Raw genomic sequence first — 18,257 nt, 5'->3', positions numbered from 1 at the left:
TTGATTAGATTTATTGTCCATCCATCCATTTAAGTGATTTGGTTTGTGTTGGACCTTTGAAAGACCACTCACAAATTCCACTGAGTCAGCTTATCTTCCCATGGTAGAATATAAGGTCACTTGGCAAACTATCACTATATAGAGGGACTTTATCAAACCACACCCAAGTATTATAGAAAAGAACGCAGAGGGAAGAATGAAATATTTTCTAGCAAGAAATAGAATCAAACACTCAGCGGAGGACAAAATTTCTACAAAACCCACTTCGAAAGCACTTGTTTAATAACTTTCGAATCTTCGAATAATGGCATGAAAAGCCCTCATTTTTTGTTTACTATTTTAAGCCAGAATTAAATTATCATTCTAAAATCCTAATCAAGCGGGGAAACTAAATCTTTAAATTTTGGCAAATTTAAATTTTGACCGAGGCTTACTAAATACTTTAAGTCTTTTACTATAATTTGAGACCCTTGCATGGCATGAGCCCATCAATCAGAATCCAAACCATTGCTTAAAATAAAATGTTTTGCCCTAAATCCTTTAATCAAAACCTTAATTTGAGTTTGAATCTCTATTTCAAGCGTACAATTTTAAGAAAAAAAAAATATCTTACTGGAGGTTTATTAAACTTGTGCGGTGCACCTGCAATTTTATGTCTGAAAACGTGCAGCCTTCAATGGATTGTGTTAGTGTGGGGGATTACAAGTTCAAGTCTATTTCCGGTGGACTGAGCCTCGTCGCAATTAGCTCGCTGGGCTATAAGGTAACCACACGAGGAACAAACTATCAACACTGCGCTCTGCAGGCTGCGTTCAAGGGAGTTCTGCCGTATGGCCCTGGAAGCTCGTAGGTACTTGGCCAGCATTCTCTCCACACCTGTCCTGAGGTTTTGGCGGAAAACAGAGTTCCTGTCCTACTTGTTCCTTTGCGTGTCCAAGATGCCTTTCATCCCACCCATTTCCGTGGCAGTAGTTGGACCAGGCAGAAAGGTGGGCAAAACAGCACCAATGAAAGAAGGCCCCTCTGTGAAGGAGCGTCTGACGTCTAACCTTAAGCAACTGAGCAAGAAGAGCCACTTGCCCACTGCCTACACAGGGCTGTCCGAAACGAGAAAGAAGACCCCATCGTCATGCAAGGGACCCCCAGAGATCCTCTCGGCTTCAAGGTCTGGAGAGTCCTTGTCAAAGAACCGCCAGGTAGAAACCATATATCTACTGTATCCACAGTCCAGAGTTAAAGCTTAATGGAACCCTTATTCCAGCATAAACGCTAATACCTTCAAACAGATGTGTTAATCAAATTGTGATCAATTATTTGACTGAATGTTGACTTAGGTCAGTTTGACCCAAGTTTGGATTGTGTTGTAGGTAAACTCAAAGACAATGTTTTATGGTTGAAAAGGGAACTTAGCATTTGACCAAATGTGCCCTATTTTGTCTGTACTAAATATTAATATTAGGTCATCTGTGAGATGAACAGACATCTTAAGGGATACATGTCCATGTTTTCCCTTTAAAACGTTAAATTTAATAAATCAACTCTTTTTGCACAGGTCAAATGTAATATGTAATTTGATTTGTTAAGTTGTATACAATTTGTTTTAAAGCTAAACGCTTTCAAAAAGGATATTTTTTAAAGCGGGCAGAGGGTTGAGAGCTCTAGGAACATCTAGTGTTCTATTTGCACACAACTACATGCCGTTACCAGGTCATCTTTTCTGAACATCTACTGGTAATGCTAATTCTGATTCACCCTGGTCAATCCTGGAAGGGGTATTACCACATGTGAGGTCCTTTCTCAAGGTTTCTCTTTTTTCCTCACACTGAGGTTTTGAGTTGTCCCTTGCCCGCATGCTGGTTTAAGATAATGTAATTGTGCAATTGTGTAATTGTAATCCTGTGCAGTCCTTTGAGACATTTTTTGTGATTAAGGGCTATATAAATAAATGTGACCTGACTTGACTAATGCTGAAAACTTAATCTACCTGCAAACACCTGTTTGAAAGACTGAACCACACTTGGACTCATACTTTTAAATTATAATCTTGGCATGGAACTGTACTTTAAAAACCTTCAACTGGTTCAAAACCCAACAGTGAAAGACTATCAAGGGTTTTGGACCATGACTTGATTGAACGCCCTTGCCTACTGCCCAAAGTAATTTTGAAGGGGCTCCACTACACCCCACCACTAGAGTGAGGATAAGCGGCCGGAAAATAAATAAATGAAAGAATGTATTTTCACTTCCGGAAAATAAATAAATGAAAGAATGTATTTTCACTGACCAGGTGAAAGCCCGAAGCAAAGCCCAGCCAGAGGAAACTCGATTCACACTGACTTTAACACCTGAAGCTGTCCTGCTTCTCCAGCGGCGCAACAACAACATCTCCAGAAGCACCCCAGACTCCAGGACAACCAGGAGGGGACCACAATCTGCTCCTTTCCAGTCCCCACGGTCCCATGGCCGAGCTAGGACATTAGTCAGGACTCGCTACGATGTGAGCTCTATGGTGAAAGTGTCCCTTCTGAACGAGCGGCACCGGTACGATGATGTAGAGTACGAGGATGACGAGGAACGGGGCAGTGGGGTGGACCAACGTGTGATGCTCAAATGTACTGAATGGTTGAGGGGGCTGGAAACAGCGCCCGTCGCGGTGGGAAAGAGAAAGAACACTAGCGTAAAGAGCTTCTGAACGGTACTTCATCACCCTACAGTTGACTTGTAGCCCTGGAGTTAAGTTCAGTGAGAGGTTGCTTGCTGTTGAACTTGATAACTCAGGAGTTGCTAATTCCAGTTAAAAGCATTACTCTGAACAAGACAGACATGAATTCGTAATCTTGAAAACTAACTCAGGTTTTGAAATTCTTAGTTTTACATCCCAAAGCATATATTTGTAAAAAAAAAAAAGAAAATAAATAATAATAATAATACAAACATGCTAAAACAATACAATATTATTTGTAGCCCAATTCATTTTTTTTTCAATTCCAAAAATGTGACTACTGTAAATTAAGTGGGTTCCCCTGTTTTGGCATAGCCTGGAGGCCTAAGAAAAACAACACCCTCCTCCATGTGGCCTGCTACGAAAGCTAATGTGTCCTCTGTCACGATAAGAAGCTTTGGAAGATCTTCTACGGTGGATTACTGCTCTCAACTACCTCGTGCTTGATGTGGTTGATTATCCCCTTTGCAGTCAAATGTTGAAACACGTGTGGTAAGGATGTTAAACAGGCTCGTTCATTCAGCAATGACATTGATGAATCACACCGGCTTCTGCTTGAGATTTAATTGAAAACAATACAAAACTACAGTTTTAAAAATGCTTTCCACACGATGCTACGAACAAAATACAGGGCAAAGTAAAAAATGAAAAATAAAAGGGAGCAACAAACCTTAATTAACTGCTATTGATGGCCATTCATGTCAAAGTCCTACTTTACTGCCACTGGTCTGGTTGTGGATAAGTTTTGCAATTTAACTTTGACTATCTGTCCAGTATACTAGCTTCTAATTTCCTGCACAGTGCAATAAGAACATTTTGTGGTATTATATATGAACACCCAATGTCAGTGGTGTTGATGCTTGAAGCTTCTAATAACAGTATTATTTAGCCCCTCTTAGCGGTAAAAACACAATTCATTAAGGATAAAACTAATATTGAAATAATAGCAAAAATACATGTATAATCATTTTAAAATGCATTTTTTAAGATGATTTGCAGGTTGAAAATTCAGAATTTATTTTACTTAAAATGTCACAAGCCAGAAACGGAGACAGGACCCAGTAGCGTTCGTTTACTCAGTTTTATTGATAAAGAGAGAGAGCAGGGCTTGCTTCCACCATCCGATGATCGACGGACACGGGTGGCAGGTGGCTGGAACACGGAAGTGGCACCTCCGTGTCGAGCGAGGATAATCGTAGGCAGCAGGAATACTGGTCGATAGCAGGGACAGGAGAGCAAGGGCGGTAATTGAGTCCAGAAAAGAGGTCAGCAACAGGTATCAGGCAAGAAACAGGGAAAAACAGGTCCATGGTTGGGATGGAGGAGCAGGGCAGAAACGGGTCCAGAAACAGGTCGGCAACAGTTATCAGGCAGGAGAAAACGGGGCAGGAAAATGTCGGAAGGTATGTGCTTGCCTAGTTGCGAGCATAGGTTCGCAAACGGTCTGACGGCTTCCTCTTGGAAGGGTTTGAAAAGAGTCTTTGAACCAATCAGCGCTCAGGGCTGTGATTGGGCAGTCACAGGGGGCCTGAATCGGCAATCATGACATAAAATGCCCCACCTAGAAGGAGCTAACGTAATTGCCTGACATCTTGCTGCTTCGGGTATGCAAAAACCTCAAAAATGCTGAGCAAAAGAACAAGAAGTATAACGGTGAGTTTTGGTCACTTTGAGTCTCCATTGTTTGTATTATTCCTTGTGGTTTTTCACACTCATTTTCAGTTTCACTACACAATACAGCGGCATCTAGTAGTCAAAAGATACACACTAACCTTTTAAGGAAGGCATGTCAAACATTTGATATGTTATTTTATTCAGCCTGCCATAAATTTCTAAGTATGTAAAAATGAGTGAGTCTCAAGGCCATTTTCATGTAAAGTTATGATTTTTTTTAAAATAAATGAGAACCTAGAGCTCTCCCTGGCTACTAGAGGGCAGTGCTTAGTTTGTATAGTGGGGTGAGTTGGTTGAGGTGTAAAACAGTTTTCACTCAACTGTTAAAATTAACCAGTTACCACATTCAATGCCAAACATTACATAATTTTTACCAATTATTTGTGATTTTTTTGTGTTTAGAAAACATACTGTGTAATCTGTGGTACTGTAAAACAAAGCTAAAAATGTAGAGTTGACATTCAATTACTGAGCTGACCCACCTTAGAATAGAAAGACTGGATTCGGCCCCAGAACTAAACGGAGTTTGAGATTCTTGCTTTCAGGGTTTTCCATGTAGGACTCATTCAAACCAAAATGCAGGACTCCCTTTTTCGTTTCAGACAAGGGCCCTTCAGTTTTTTTTTGTTTTTGTTTTTTGTCTTTACCCAATTAAATCTGTGCCAGTGAAACCAGTGCTAGCTGTCAAATAGCATGTACTAGCATTCTGTAAGGTAGAGTTGTATTCCAGCACCTTCACCTTAAAATACAACACTTTTAGGGTAGTAATAGAAAGCCACCCATCACTTCCATCGCTTGATCCTGCGCAACTGGACATAAGCCAGGACCATGCAGACCAGCGTGATACCCAGGAGGGCCACTTGGTTTTGCCAGAAGCCCCACATGGAGTAGTCAATGTTCTGACTTTGGAGGAACAGCTCGCCTGGTATGCTGGAGAGGGCACAAATAGAAGGCATGAGTTTGAGGTTAGCTGCTATTGATTTTTTTTATTGTCCTGAATTGAGTTTTTCCTCACATGGTGGTGTTTGTGTAGAACAACTGTCCTGTCATTTCATTGATGAACGCAGCCTAGGATGAAGCGAAAAGAAGCATTGATTTCTATTGCACAAGGTGTAATGAATAATTTGAATGGAAAATAAATTGTAAGTTTGCCACTTTCGGTTTTAAACAAGCACATGTTGTCTGTCTGTTTGTTTGTTTTCAATATTCTGCAGACACACTGTGTTTCACGCTTAAAAATAGACTACACCATAAAATCTAACGCCTTTTAATAATAATAATAATAATAATAATAATTTCCTTGTATTGTCATTCTGTGTAACAATGTACACAGAACGAAATGTCGAATGCACCTGACCCGTTGTAGCGAGCCGATGCAGCCGCAGCCAACAGAGGGCGCCGCCGACCACTTTTTAAGTCTTAGGAATGACTCGGCCGGGGCGCGAACCACCGACCTCCCAGTCTCAAAGCGGGCGCCTTACCATCTAATGTCAGAAGGTTAGTGTGTGTAGGCAGCACGGCGGCGCAGTGGTTAGCGCATGTGCGGCACAGATCATGTCATGGGAACCTCCTGCGTGGGTTCAAATCCATGCGGAGTTTGTATGTTCTCCCCGTGCTTGCGTGGGTTTCCTCGGGCACTCCGGTTTCCTCCCACATTCCAAAAACATGCATTTCAGGTGAATTGGCCGGTCCAAATTGTCCCTAGGTGTGAATGAGCGAGTGAGTTGTCTGTCCCCGTGTGCCCTGTGATTGGCTGGCGACTAGTTCAAGGTGTCCCCTGCCCACTGCCCGGAGTTGGCTGGAATGGGCTCCAGCCCCCCCACGACCCTAATGAGGATAAGCGGTACAGCTAATGAGATGAGATGAGGTTAGTGTGTATGGCAGTGTGTTATAGTGTGATGCAAATATATAGCTTTACATTAACTGTGCAGCTATTAAGTTTGTCCCCAACGAAAGAAATCAAGTATTTTTGTTTAAATGGTGCCTAGTTTGAGGTGTCCTTAAATATTTAAAAGTATAACATTTTCTGTATTGAGTATGTGTTAACAATGCCCAACTGAGTTCAAATAAATCCACATTTTTTTAATGAACGGTACTGTTTTTATCAGTTGACCAAAAATATGGATTAAATTAGTCATAAAATGAGAAAAACATATTTCAAATGTGCAAACTAATTAATAGTGGAACAGAAAACTTATATAGTATTTCTTAAACAGAATACTTTTGGTATTGCTAGTCTAAGTCATAACACAAATGGTGGTTTAACAACACCTTTGTCTTATTATTAACCGTTGCTTACATCTGACATACTTTTCAATCTTTGTTATAACGACCTTGTGTTTATAAGGCCCTTACATTAAGTCCATATCTGAAGATGCTGAGCCACTTAAGCCAAGAGAGCCAGCTTATCATGGCGTTGAGGTTGACCAAGTAGCCGCCAAAAACCTGTAAAAAGGCAAAAACCCCAATGAAGACGCCGCCAAGGAACAAGGGGCCCACTCAAAACGAACCATCATGAAGACGAATGGTAGTGCGATGAGGATGTTGGCCATAGCGAAGGAGGACACGCTGGCTGACACCAGGAAGGCCAAACTAACTCCCGCCAGGCTGACCAGAGACATAGTCAGTGCAAAGCACAAGAAGGCCGAAAATCCGGATTTCAGTCCTAGCACATTAAAAAAGGCCGTGTGATTACGTCTGGCTATGCTGTCATGAAAAAAATACAGCAGCAGATACAAAATACCTTAAATTCTGGACTACCGAGCCCACCTAATTAAAAGCCTTACGTGCAAATTTAAGAACGAATTTCAATTTTGTCTTTGTACGGCTCTGACCGGTAATCAAAGCACCAGGCTTAAACAGTCATAAAAATGAACTCACTCATGTCCATTTCTTACATTTAAAAAAAACTTCTGAAAAGTAACACATTGTGCCGAGATTAAGACAGACTCTGCTCGCGGCTGTAAATCACTCAGGCTGCAATGATGAAACAGGCCAGAGGTGGTGGCGGTGAGGAAAAAAGTTCTAAATTCCGTATAGCTCCTTTAATTATGATTTTTGGAGAACTTTATTCAATCAACAAGTATTTATTTTATCAATTTCAGCACATAAATTGAATGAGATTTTTTCACAGGTTTATTTGAGCGATATTCCACATACAGTAGATCTTGGACATGACCGTGTACTCCAATAGATATTGCTTAAATTAGTGTTCAACTTAGTTGATTTTTATAATATTCAATGCGTGTTCCGGGGACACATACTTGATCAGGAAACGGGGCTTTGATTAGTGCTACTGAATTTTCTCACAACATCAACGTTTTGGTTGATTTTCCCTTTAAAGTACCGTATTTTCCGCACTATAAGGCGCACCTAAAAGCCTTTATTTTTTTCAAAAGCTGACCATGCGCCTTATAATACAGTGCGCCTTATTTATGGATCAACATTAAGTTTTCCAACTAACTTGCAGCCGCCGACTAGATTTTCCCCCGAACGCCAAGTAGTACGCGGTCTATGCTGGGATTTATTTACCGGCGTTTCATTGGCTAACCAATGTGTCAATCATCATTTGAATCGATCACTATTGGCTAAAGTTATTCGGAGGTCAAGGGGCGGATCCTTTTTATCATTTACAGGTTGGCATTGGCTTAAACAGCGAAACAAAGGCTGCAATTGGCCGAAAAAGATGTGTCAATCATCAGTTGAATCGATCACTATTGGCTAAAGTTATTCGGAGGTCAAGAGGCGGATCCTTTTTATTATTTACAGGCTGGCATTGGCTTAAACGGCAAAACAAAGCCTGCAATTGGCCGAAAAAGATGAATGCGTATAGCACATGGCTGACGGCACACAGAAAGCATTTTTTTCTATTCTGTATTCGTAAATATTTTATTCTCCTGGATTTACTGCACTCACGGATATAAGAGGACATTGGCTGCACATTATTATGAACACAACGACTTCGGTGAGCCACTCCGGGTTTTATATTGTCCCTGTATCTTGTTTCAGACTGAACTCGATGTTTCTGTGATAAGCGGTGCAGATAATGGATGGAATGGAGTGTCTATTTTTAAATTCAACTCAATTCCAAGTGTTTATTGTCATATGCACGGTAAAGTTGCGAGCGAAAAAGAAAATAGAAACTAAGGAATGTGTGGCATTTCTTGAATCCCAAGACTTTAACCTTCCGAATGATAGAACGATGCATTTGAGTGACATCGTACGGACACCGCATCCGCACGTGTTCTCGACACGTATTTGCATCTTTGCAAGCTTTGGGAATGTTAAGGGGGTAATAAGTTTGACTGAACTATCTGACTGTTTTGTCGACGTTCCCATTGTAGCGCCTTATAATCCGGTGCGTCTTATGTATGTCAAAAATAGGACCAAAAACGATTTTTTCCGGGGTGCGCCTTATAACCCGGTGCGCCTTATAGTGCGGAAAATACGGTACTTTTGGTTATCTTAGAGTAAAAGTAAGAAAAAAGGGCCAATTACCCATCATGTAGTAGGCAATGGCAGAGAAGAGAAGGATAGGAATGATACGATTGGGGATGAGGTCGGCAATTATCTTGGACAGGAAATAGACAGACGTGCGGTAGTAGCCGCTGGAGTTTTCATGGCTGCACAACAAAAATAGGCAGGAATTAGCATTTTTTTCTCCCCCCGATAAAGAAGGAGTAAGATGTTTAAAATGTTGGCCCACATAAAGATAGCCCTCTCGTTGACGAAGAGCTCCACGGCGGAAAGATTTCCAAACACCATATTGATGATGAGGAAGAAAATCGCACCACTCCTGCCCACACAAGATACAGGATCACCATTTCCATGGAACGCTCTGATTGGGTTTTTAAGCCATTCTTTCACATTCAAAAAATGCATTATTGATAATAATGGTATTGACAACACTCTCCTTATTCTCGACCACTGTTTACTGTGATGTATATACCCCGTCAAATACTAGTTTAATAGAAGACCAGTCTATAGTATATTTTTTTACATATCGTGATTTTTTTTTCCCTGTAAACAAAAATTTTATTTCATTTAAAAAATATTTGCTCAACAAAGCAAATACACTTGATTCTGCACTTGTACTTTCAATCATAAAATTTGATTAATTTTTTTGCCGGACTGTATTAAAAAAGTAATGTGAATTTAAATGATTTCCCCCCACCTTTAAATAACTTTATTCATTTTATAGGTTTTCTTGAAGACTAGAAAAACAACTTTACTATCATGAATCACTTCATTAACGAAATTATGAAATCAATACCAGCTATCGTTGTTGATGCTACCCGTTGACAGGAAATTATCAATACCATCAGCAACTATCACCGTTTAGTGTTTTTCTTACCATCAGGAAATACGAATGGATGGATATTATTTCATCATAATTTCATACAACTATAACAATAGATCATTTGTTGCCAATTAAAAGTATTTATTCAAAAACTACAGGTATTATGGGGGAATGCAGGGATTTCGTGTCCTAGTGGTATTGGAATCTGCAACAGATATCAATAACTACTAAATAGACAAAGTGTTGTTGTCAGTCCACTCGTGATAATGCATTATTTGATTGTTCAGAACATGATAAAAAAATTGAATAAAATGTATACATCTTTGTGTGTCTAGAACACTTCTTCGGTTTATCATTACTTTTTGTGAATCACAACTTGCGCTTAAAAATATAATGTTATCTTAAATCATATCCGCTATTAAAGGCAAACTTATTCTTGGAGATACAAATGTCTAAAAGTCTGAATTCAAATAGTCTATTATGCCTTGTTTGCAAAAATATTTTCCTTTATAAAAAGTAACTTTTGCTTTCAACTCCTGCTCCAAATACACATACGTTTATTTTTATATTCTTATCTACAATACTGTATATGTATTTTGTTTGAAAGTTAGCGTTACAAAATATGCTACCGATTAAAATTATTACACAACAATAAAATCAATGCTATGTGTTTTGTAGAATATAAGTATTTGTTTATGAGATTCAGAATTCATATGAGTGTTTTATGAATAAAATGAATCAAATAATTTTATACAACACAGAATAAAATGATAATATTCAAGGTGAAAGTATATTCTAGTATACCAAATCATTTACTCTCAATCAGAGACCTGTAATGAAGTTAGCTGAGGATGCCGGGGTTGTTCATTATTTTCACTATTATTATTACGCACAGCTGTTTATTGTCCTTTCTCACTGTTCGTTGTTTTGACTGTTATTTCGCACTGTTGTTCGTTATTTTGACTATTTGCATCATTGTCACTATTGTCCAATCAAATTCCTGTTTTTTTATTTCCTCACCCCTTGGAGCTGATCAGCTTTTTGTATCCTAGGCAATTTGATAAAAGAAAAGGGCTTGGGAGAGGACCTTTCAGAGCAGGTTGAAATTTCTTATCTGATGGTTTTGTATAGGCCTCTCCTGTTCTCCTTGTAATTTCAAAATCCATTCATGTTTTCTCTTCTTATTGTGAGTGTCTACTATACTGTACAATTACCCCCCAAAAAAATCGCTGTAAGTTCTGTTCATTGCACCTGTTCTGCAAAGCTTCCGGCAGGGTTAAGGGCATTTGATAATAAATGAGTCCCACGAGGAGAGCAAAGAAAATAGTTAGAGCCAGTTGGGCGTACGACGTCTGTGGGTTTCTCAGCGTGTTCAGCACGGTCCTACCACACACCACCCGCATCTGTGGCGAGCACACACATGCGCAAGTTTTAAGTACTCAAAATCTAAAAAGAATTGTTAATAAGATTTTTGCAAGTCACTGAAATAAAAGCCTGACCTGGTAGAAGAAGGAAGTGGCATAATCTTCCTCCTTTTCCTGACCTTTGACCCCATCTACTACACTGCTGTTGATGCGGTCCAGTTCACGCAGCATGTCTCGGCACAGATTCGACTGATAATACTTGACCGCCAGGATGTTTTTATGCTCACCTAGTGAAGACGAAAGTCCTTACAAAGTCATTAAATGAAAATGGTTGTTCATTAACCCTGAGAGTACATCACAAGTCCGAAAATTGACAACAGTACTTATTTATGTTTATCTATTGTACAAATGTACAGTATGACAAAAGCTCCGTAAATGAATGATAGCTTGCCTCAGCCTACCCATTCATTTATAGCATTGAATTCAAGCGAAAACGTAGTCAGTAGATCTGTCTGCAATTTTTGTTGCATTGATTTCAGTGTGGCCGCCACGGCGGCCGGGTGGTTATCGCACAGCCTAAGCATTTTCCATGCTGGTGCAGAGTTTGCATGTTCTCCCCGTGCATTGGTGGGTTTCATCTGAGCACCCCGGCTTCCTCCCACATTCCAAAGACATGCACATCAGGTCAATTGGCGACTCCAAATTGTCCTCAGGTATGAATGAGTGTGTGGTTGGTTGTATGTCTCTATGTGCCCTGCGATTGGCCGGCAACCAGTTCAGGGTGTCCCCTGCCCACTGCTGGGATGGAATCCAGCACCCCCCTGCAACCCTAGGAATGATAGGCGGTGCAGGAAAAGGATGGATGGCTGTTTCCAGTGTGCAAAAACATATGTATGATAAAAAATGTGTGCCTCTCTTACACTTGTAAACACTGGATATAACAATAACATTATGTACTTGTATTTATCTCATCCAGGGTTGACTTAGCCTCGCCATTGGTTACGTCCATAAAGAAGTCAGCGGGGTTGTCAAAGGATTCAATCTGGTAGCCTGAAACAAAAAAGGTTGACGTCCAGAGTAAGAGAAAAACATGAATGTCTTTTTATCAGGGTTACGACAGGTCACCAAGGTCCGTGAAGTACTGGAGGGTGTAGTGGGCCGCCCCCGCATATACCACCTCGCCTTTGTGCATCATCGTCAGGTGGTCGAAGAGTCGAAAGATGGAGAAGCGGGGCTGGTGGATGGAGAAGATGATTGTCTTGCCTTGCCTAGACAACCTAAAGACATACGTTAATAGTCGGATTTTTGGTTGCAATAATTTTGAAATATTTTATAATTTGTCGAGGTGGTTGTAAGTTAAGACATTTTAGGTAATTATGAATTGTAACTGTTTTAAAAAATGAAAAAGTAAGGTAAATTAAAAGTGCTGGGATTCGTTATGATTTAGTTAAAAAAAACAATATATATTGAATATAATATGATTTCCTGTAATGCTTTTTTTTTGACCAATGCATTGTGACTATTTTTTACTATTTCTGTTTATTTCTCAAGTAAACCTAATAAAAAAAAGTATTCAAACAAATTGTACTTTGTTTCTTGATTCATGGTTATATCTCATTTTCGCTCAGAAAATGCTGGTCTATAGTGATCCCAAGATCCAAGAAGAAATCCACAGATTGAGGGCGTTCACTATTTGAGCCCGGGTGCCCATTAAATGCTCTGACCTCTGAGTTACAATCTGCAACCACAGTGGAGGTGTTAAATCTGGGCTTAAGACAAACTTATATTCTATAGCTCATAATTGATGTTAACCTTATACTCTTTTCTTCTGGTTCGTTAGAGGAAATGATGAGCCTGTTTTCTGAAGGTGTATCCTTTTTGAGACATTGTAGCAGTACTTGCACCAGATGTACGCCATCATATAGAACATGTTGCATCAGTCAAGATTTTGGGTCGGGAAGCTGTCAAATGCACATTCTGTAATTATTTATATTTCAAGTCGAAGCTCTTGCGACATCTATTGCTGCCTGGTTAACATGAAACGGGAATTACCTCATGTGCGTCTCCTTCTCAAGGTTTCATCATTTATCTCTTATTGGGTTTTTTTTTCTTTTAGTTTTTCCTTACCCTTATGTAGGTTTTATATCAGACGATGTTGTAATGGTGATCTGTGCAGCCCTTTGAGACTTTTTGTAGATAAACATGACTTACTGTATTTGAATTGCTTTTGTTAACAAAAGTGTGAACTTGTGAACGTTGAGGCTAATCAGAGGCACCTACTAATTAAATTATTTTTTTTTGTTATGATTAAAATATATTTATTTATTATACCTTCCATTTATCTGTCTATCCATCTATTTATCCATCTATCCATTGTGTTGTGGTTGTTAGTCCTGTACTTGTGCAGTAGACCCATAATGCAGTTGGCCGTGTTGGAGTCCAGCCCCGTGGTGGGCTCGTCCAAGAAGAGGAGAGCGGGTGACGTGATGAGCTCCATCCCAATGCTGCAGCGTTTCCTTTCCCCGCCTGACACTCCGCGTAGGAATTCTGTTCCGATCTGCGAGGAGCACCAACACAACAATTTGACCACATTTTCACCAGCAGTATTCAACTTCAATGATAGACATTCATGACAGTTTATAACAAATTATGACCAATTTGATGTACCGGTATTTTATTTACAACGTATATTTGAAGGAGCTGTACGGAATTCAGAACTTTTTTACTCATGGCCACGACCTCCGGCTTTTGTCATCACTGCAGCCTCAGTCAACTCATTCACGATAAACGCTCAAGTATGTGCATGTTGACAATGTTAAGACCGATGGAGAATTCAAACAGAACTGGGACTTTCAACAGGGATGCGAGAGCAAAAAAATGACACTTTACGAGGGATTTGTATCATAATAAATGCAACAGGGAGACCGGATTCCCCTACCAAACATCAGCTGATCTGTTGAATTAACAAACAGCCACATGACAAAATGATTGTGCATTAATCCAGCAACTACCAGGATTATGATACCGAGTAACAAGGCCAGTTGTAAAGCACTTTATTGATATATTTTTTTCTAAAAAAATTAGGTACAGTGGAACCTCGGTTTTTGAATGCCTCTCAGTTCGAACAAATCGAAGTCCGACCAAAAATTTCGAGAAATTCTTGCTTCGCTGTTCGGTCAAAAAAATCGGAGTTCGAACGCCGGTAATGCGTGAGTGCGTACGCTAGGGTGCGATCTGAGCGGCGTACGGGTGTAGATCGCTCTTTTCCTGACCAACTGTTTTGTTTTGCTTTCGCTTTTAATATAGGTGTACAAAGTGTTTTTGCCCCTAATTACGCCTCCGAAGAAAGTCAGTGCAAGCAGCAAAGTTGCTACAGGTGAAAAAAGAAAAGGAGTGCGTACAACTATTGCATTTTAGAAAGAAATAATAGCAAAATATGAAGGAGGTGTGCGAGTGTCTGATATTGATGGGGAATACAGCATGGCTTCTGCTGACCACCACAAAGGTAAGAAATCCTATTCATAATTCTTTTCTTTATCCTTTTTTTTTAAATGTTTACACGTTCATGTTAGCGTAATCTTTCGTACGGAAGATTACGATAACGCGAACGTACGATTAGCCTGGGTTAGCTTTATGTTTACGTTAAACATTCAAGGTAAACATTCAGGGTGTTGTAACGGAGCCCAACATTCAGGGTGTTGGAACGGAGCCCCCTTTCCAATGAACCGCTCACCACTTGTTGTGGAGACCTGGGTGCTAAATGACTTGTAAACGACTTGATTTTTTTTATTTTTACACGTTCATGTTAGCGTAATCTTTCGTACGGAAGATTATGATAACGCGAACGTACGATTAGCCTGGGTTAGCTTCATGTTTACGTTAAACATTCAAGGTAAACTTTCAGGGTGTTGGAATGGATTAAAACGATTTACATTATTTTTAATGGGAAAAATGATTTTGGTGATCGAACAAATCGGTTTTCGAACAGGGTTCTGGAACAGATTATGGTCGAGAACCGAGGTTCGACTGTACTTGCTATTTTTGTAATGATAGCAATTTATTTTTTTGTAATTTTCACTCACTGAACCGAAAGTAATAATGCACATATTAATCAACTTGAAGCAAGCCTCTTCTTATTTTAAGCATTTTCCATGATTGTTAAAAGATGTATATAAGATGTATATTTCACCATGTGATATAGTATGCCACACTAGCAGATAGAATTAAAAAAAACACAGGGACAAGCAAGACATCACTTTCCAACACTCAGAATGTCACGACGAGAAGAGAAGGAGAACCCAGATGCGTAACGTTACTCACAAGTTTATTAAAATATAGAGGAAAGGCAGCGCCAGCGATCGGGTGCTCGCTGGATGCGGGAAGCAAGCCGTTCACAGGATCGGAGCATGTTCCGAATGCGGGAGTGGATCTTCCGGAGCGGGAGATCGTAGCGTAGTTAGACGGAAAAACATGTTGTTAGCCGGGACGGGAGATCAGAACGTGGTCGGGGTCAAAAAACGGGTCGTAAGCCGGGACAGGAGATCAAAAAGTGGTCTGGGCAAAAAAAAACGGGTCGTTAGCCAGTACGGGAGATCAAAACGTGGTCGGGGTCAAAAAACGGGTCTAAGCAGGAGACAAACAGGGAAATCAGGAACGGAAGAATGGAAAACGGGTGACAAATCGGGACCGACGGGAGTCAGAGTCAAAAATCCTTGCCATGTGAAAAAAGAGGTTCGCTGACGGACTGACAACAGGCGAGTGAAAGGACTGAGCTTAAAACGGACGGGGAACCAATCAGGTAACCAGCAACAGCTGGCACCAAAAGAGTGGGTGCAGGTGAATGTAATGAGTAATCATAACACAGAACATCCCCTCAACCCACCCCCTCATTCTTGTTCGGCCCGAACAACTTTGTTAAAAATATAATAAAAGCAGATAGGAGCAGTGTGAAAAAAGGCAAAAGGGTTCTCTGAACTCAGTTGGGAATTTTAACACACACTAAATACAAATAATATTAAACTTTCAACATTTTTAAGGACACCACCAATGATCCACCACACTTTTAAAGTACTTATACTGTCCATTAGGCATAAGCTGCACTACAGTCATTATTTTTTGGAACATTAAAAGTCAAAATAGTCTCATGCTCTGGTCTGTTCTTTTGTTGATGAGTCTCACCTTAGTTTCGGAGCAGTCATTCAGGCCCAGCTCATCAAGGATGGCATCTACTCGTCTGCACTTGTCAAAGGGTGAGTGGCATAGTGGGTCCAAGCGCAAGTTGGCGCTGAAGCAGAGGTTTTCCCGCACCGTCAGTGTTCCCATCATGATGTCATCCTAGGAATCAGAGCTGTCATCGTGTGTGACATGGTGGCAAAGTAATAGGACATACCTGGACCACATAGGCAGAACTTAGCCTGAGTTTGGAGGTCACGACTTTGCCATTCACTAGGATGCTCCCTTGGCGGAGTCCGGCTGGGTCTTTTCTCCCAGCGATGACATCCAATAGCCTGCATGTTTTTTTTTCATCGTTTTTTTGTTGTAATAGGCTATCCCATGCAAAGAGATTTTGAACTGCAATAACGTGTTGGAATTCTACCAGACAGGTAAAAACAGGCAATACAATGTCGACAGTTGACTTTTTAACGAGCAAGTTGCATTTCAAAGAGACCAAAAGCTAAAAATTGTGACCAAGTTTACTATGTCTCCTTCAACGGTGTAACACAATTAATTTGTAATTTGCGTAAGTATACAGTGCAATCAGCATTATGGTGACTTTGTAGGAAGTGTTGTATTGTGTAATGCATAAAGATGTGCATCTTACGAAGTTTTACCGCTTCCTGTAGCACCCATGATGGCGTTCATCCCTGGTCTCATGATGCCGCTATAAACACAACATAATATTTTGAATTGATCTAGATCACACTATTGCTTTATGCATTTAATATTAAGGCAGGCATCATGCCGTTATATTTAGGCGTGTGTGTTGTGTAAAATATAATATACCTATAATAGTTATTTCAATTTTAAAGGAAATACACTCTATTACAATATTATATCAATTGGTTAGGATGCATACATGAAATGAACAAGGGTTTTTCCTATAAAGGCCATCTTTTGATCAAAAAGGATTAATACAAATGAACAGAAAAATATACTGTTTATACAACAACTTTTTAAAAAGACAGAATTTTAAATACATTTGATTCCAGCAGTGGGCAAACTTTTTGAATCGTTGGCTGCATTGGCATACATTTTGTAGAAGGGCTAGACCGGGAGAACAAAATGTATTTATTGATTGATTGACTGATTTATTGATTGATTGACTGATTGGTTGATTGATTGATTGCTTGCTTGATTGATGGATTGATTCATTGGTTGCTTGATTGATGTATTGATGGATTGATGGATTGGTGGACTGAATGATTGATTGATTGGTTGATTGGTTGATTGATTGATTGATTGATTGATTGATTTATTGATTTATTGATTTATTGATTGATTGATTGATTGATTGATCGATTGATTGATTGATTGATTGATTGATTGATTGATTGATTGATTGATTGATTGATTGATTGGTTGGTTGGTTGGTTGATTGATTGTTTGATTGATTGATTGATTGATTGATCGATTGATTGATGCAAAGTTTAAAATCCAATATCCAGGCAGAAATAAAGCCCTACCCAGTTTTTCTCATATGCATTTATAGAATAGAATAGAATAGAATTTACTTTTATTGTCATTCTTTGTAACCATGCACACAGAACGAAATGTCGATACACCTGACCCGTATAGTTTAACTGTACGGGTCGATGCAGCCGCAGCCGAACAGGGCGCAGCCATTTTAGTTATTAGGTGACCAAACCCCCCAATTCCAACCCTTAATGCCGAGCGCCAGGCAGGGAGCCAATGAGTACCAATGTTGTAAGTCTTAGGTATGACTCGGTCGAGCTCCCAGTCTCGGAGCGGGCGCCCTACCATCTAGGCTACCGAGCTTATGAATGGATATCCACGCAGATATGTTGTCTTTTACTTTAAATTTCTTTCTAAATAGAACAACTCATCAAATTAGTAACTTGAAACACTGAAAATTAAAAATAAACTCAGAAAACCTTCAAAAAGCAACAGGGCTAGCAGAAAAGTATTTTTTCCCAATGAATGCCCAAAATATATTAAATATGTTTAAAACAAATAGCAA

At 39.8% G+C, this 18,257-nt stretch overlaps 2 protein-coding genes across 3 annotated transcripts; one reads left to right on the top strand and one right to left on the bottom strand.

The window, feature by feature from the left end:
- The first annotated feature begins 790 nt into the window (after window positions 1-790).
- On the top strand, window positions 791-5,541 carry LOC148361519 (uncharacterized). The gene is made up of 2 exons (XM_088342221.1): window positions 791-1,196; window positions 2,288-5,541. Exons 1-2 carry the CDS (start codon window positions 831-833, stop codon window positions 2,690-2,692), a joined length of 771 nt encoding a protein of 256 aa, XP_088198347.1. The 5' UTR covers window positions 791-830; the 3' UTR covers window positions 2,693-5,541.
- On the bottom strand, window positions 4,738-16,940 carry abcg2b (ATP-binding cassette, sub-family G (WHITE), member 2b). Of its 2 annotated transcripts, none has more exons than XM_088342220.1 (14): window positions 16,881-16,940; window positions 16,449-16,566; window positions 16,238-16,393; window positions 13,459-13,616; window positions 12,185-12,336; window positions 12,017-12,109; window positions 11,195-11,364; window positions 10,947-11,098; window positions 9,102-9,191; window positions 8,894-9,018; window positions 6,907-7,061; window positions 6,752-6,841; window positions 5,412-5,464; window positions 4,738-5,326 (listed from the first exon to the last, which is right to left on the bottom strand). In XM_088342220.1, the coding sequence occupies exons 1-14, from the start codon at window positions 16,931-16,933 to the stop codon at window positions 5,179-5,181; spliced, it is 1,713 nt and encodes a 570-aa protein (XP_088198346.1). In that variant the 5' UTR covers window positions 16,934-16,940; the 3' UTR covers window positions 4,738-5,178. The 2 variants fall into 2 exon arrangements, with proteins under 2 accessions (XP_088198346.1, XP_088198345.1); XM_088342219.1 differs by having other exon boundaries at window positions 11,195-11,346; window positions 16,881-16,933.
- Window positions 16,941-18,257: the final 1,317 nt, after the last annotated feature.

This window comes from Urocampus carinirostris, chromosome 8 (genome assembly GCF_059441175.1).
Source record: "Urocampus carinirostris isolate Australia breed hairy pipefish chromosome 8, RoL_Ucar_1.0, whole genome shotgun sequence".
Lineage (NCBI taxonomy): Eukaryota > Metazoa > Chordata > Actinopteri > Syngnathiformes > Syngnathidae > Urocampus > Urocampus carinirostris.
This window is presented reverse-complemented; position numbering and strand designations above follow the sequence as displayed.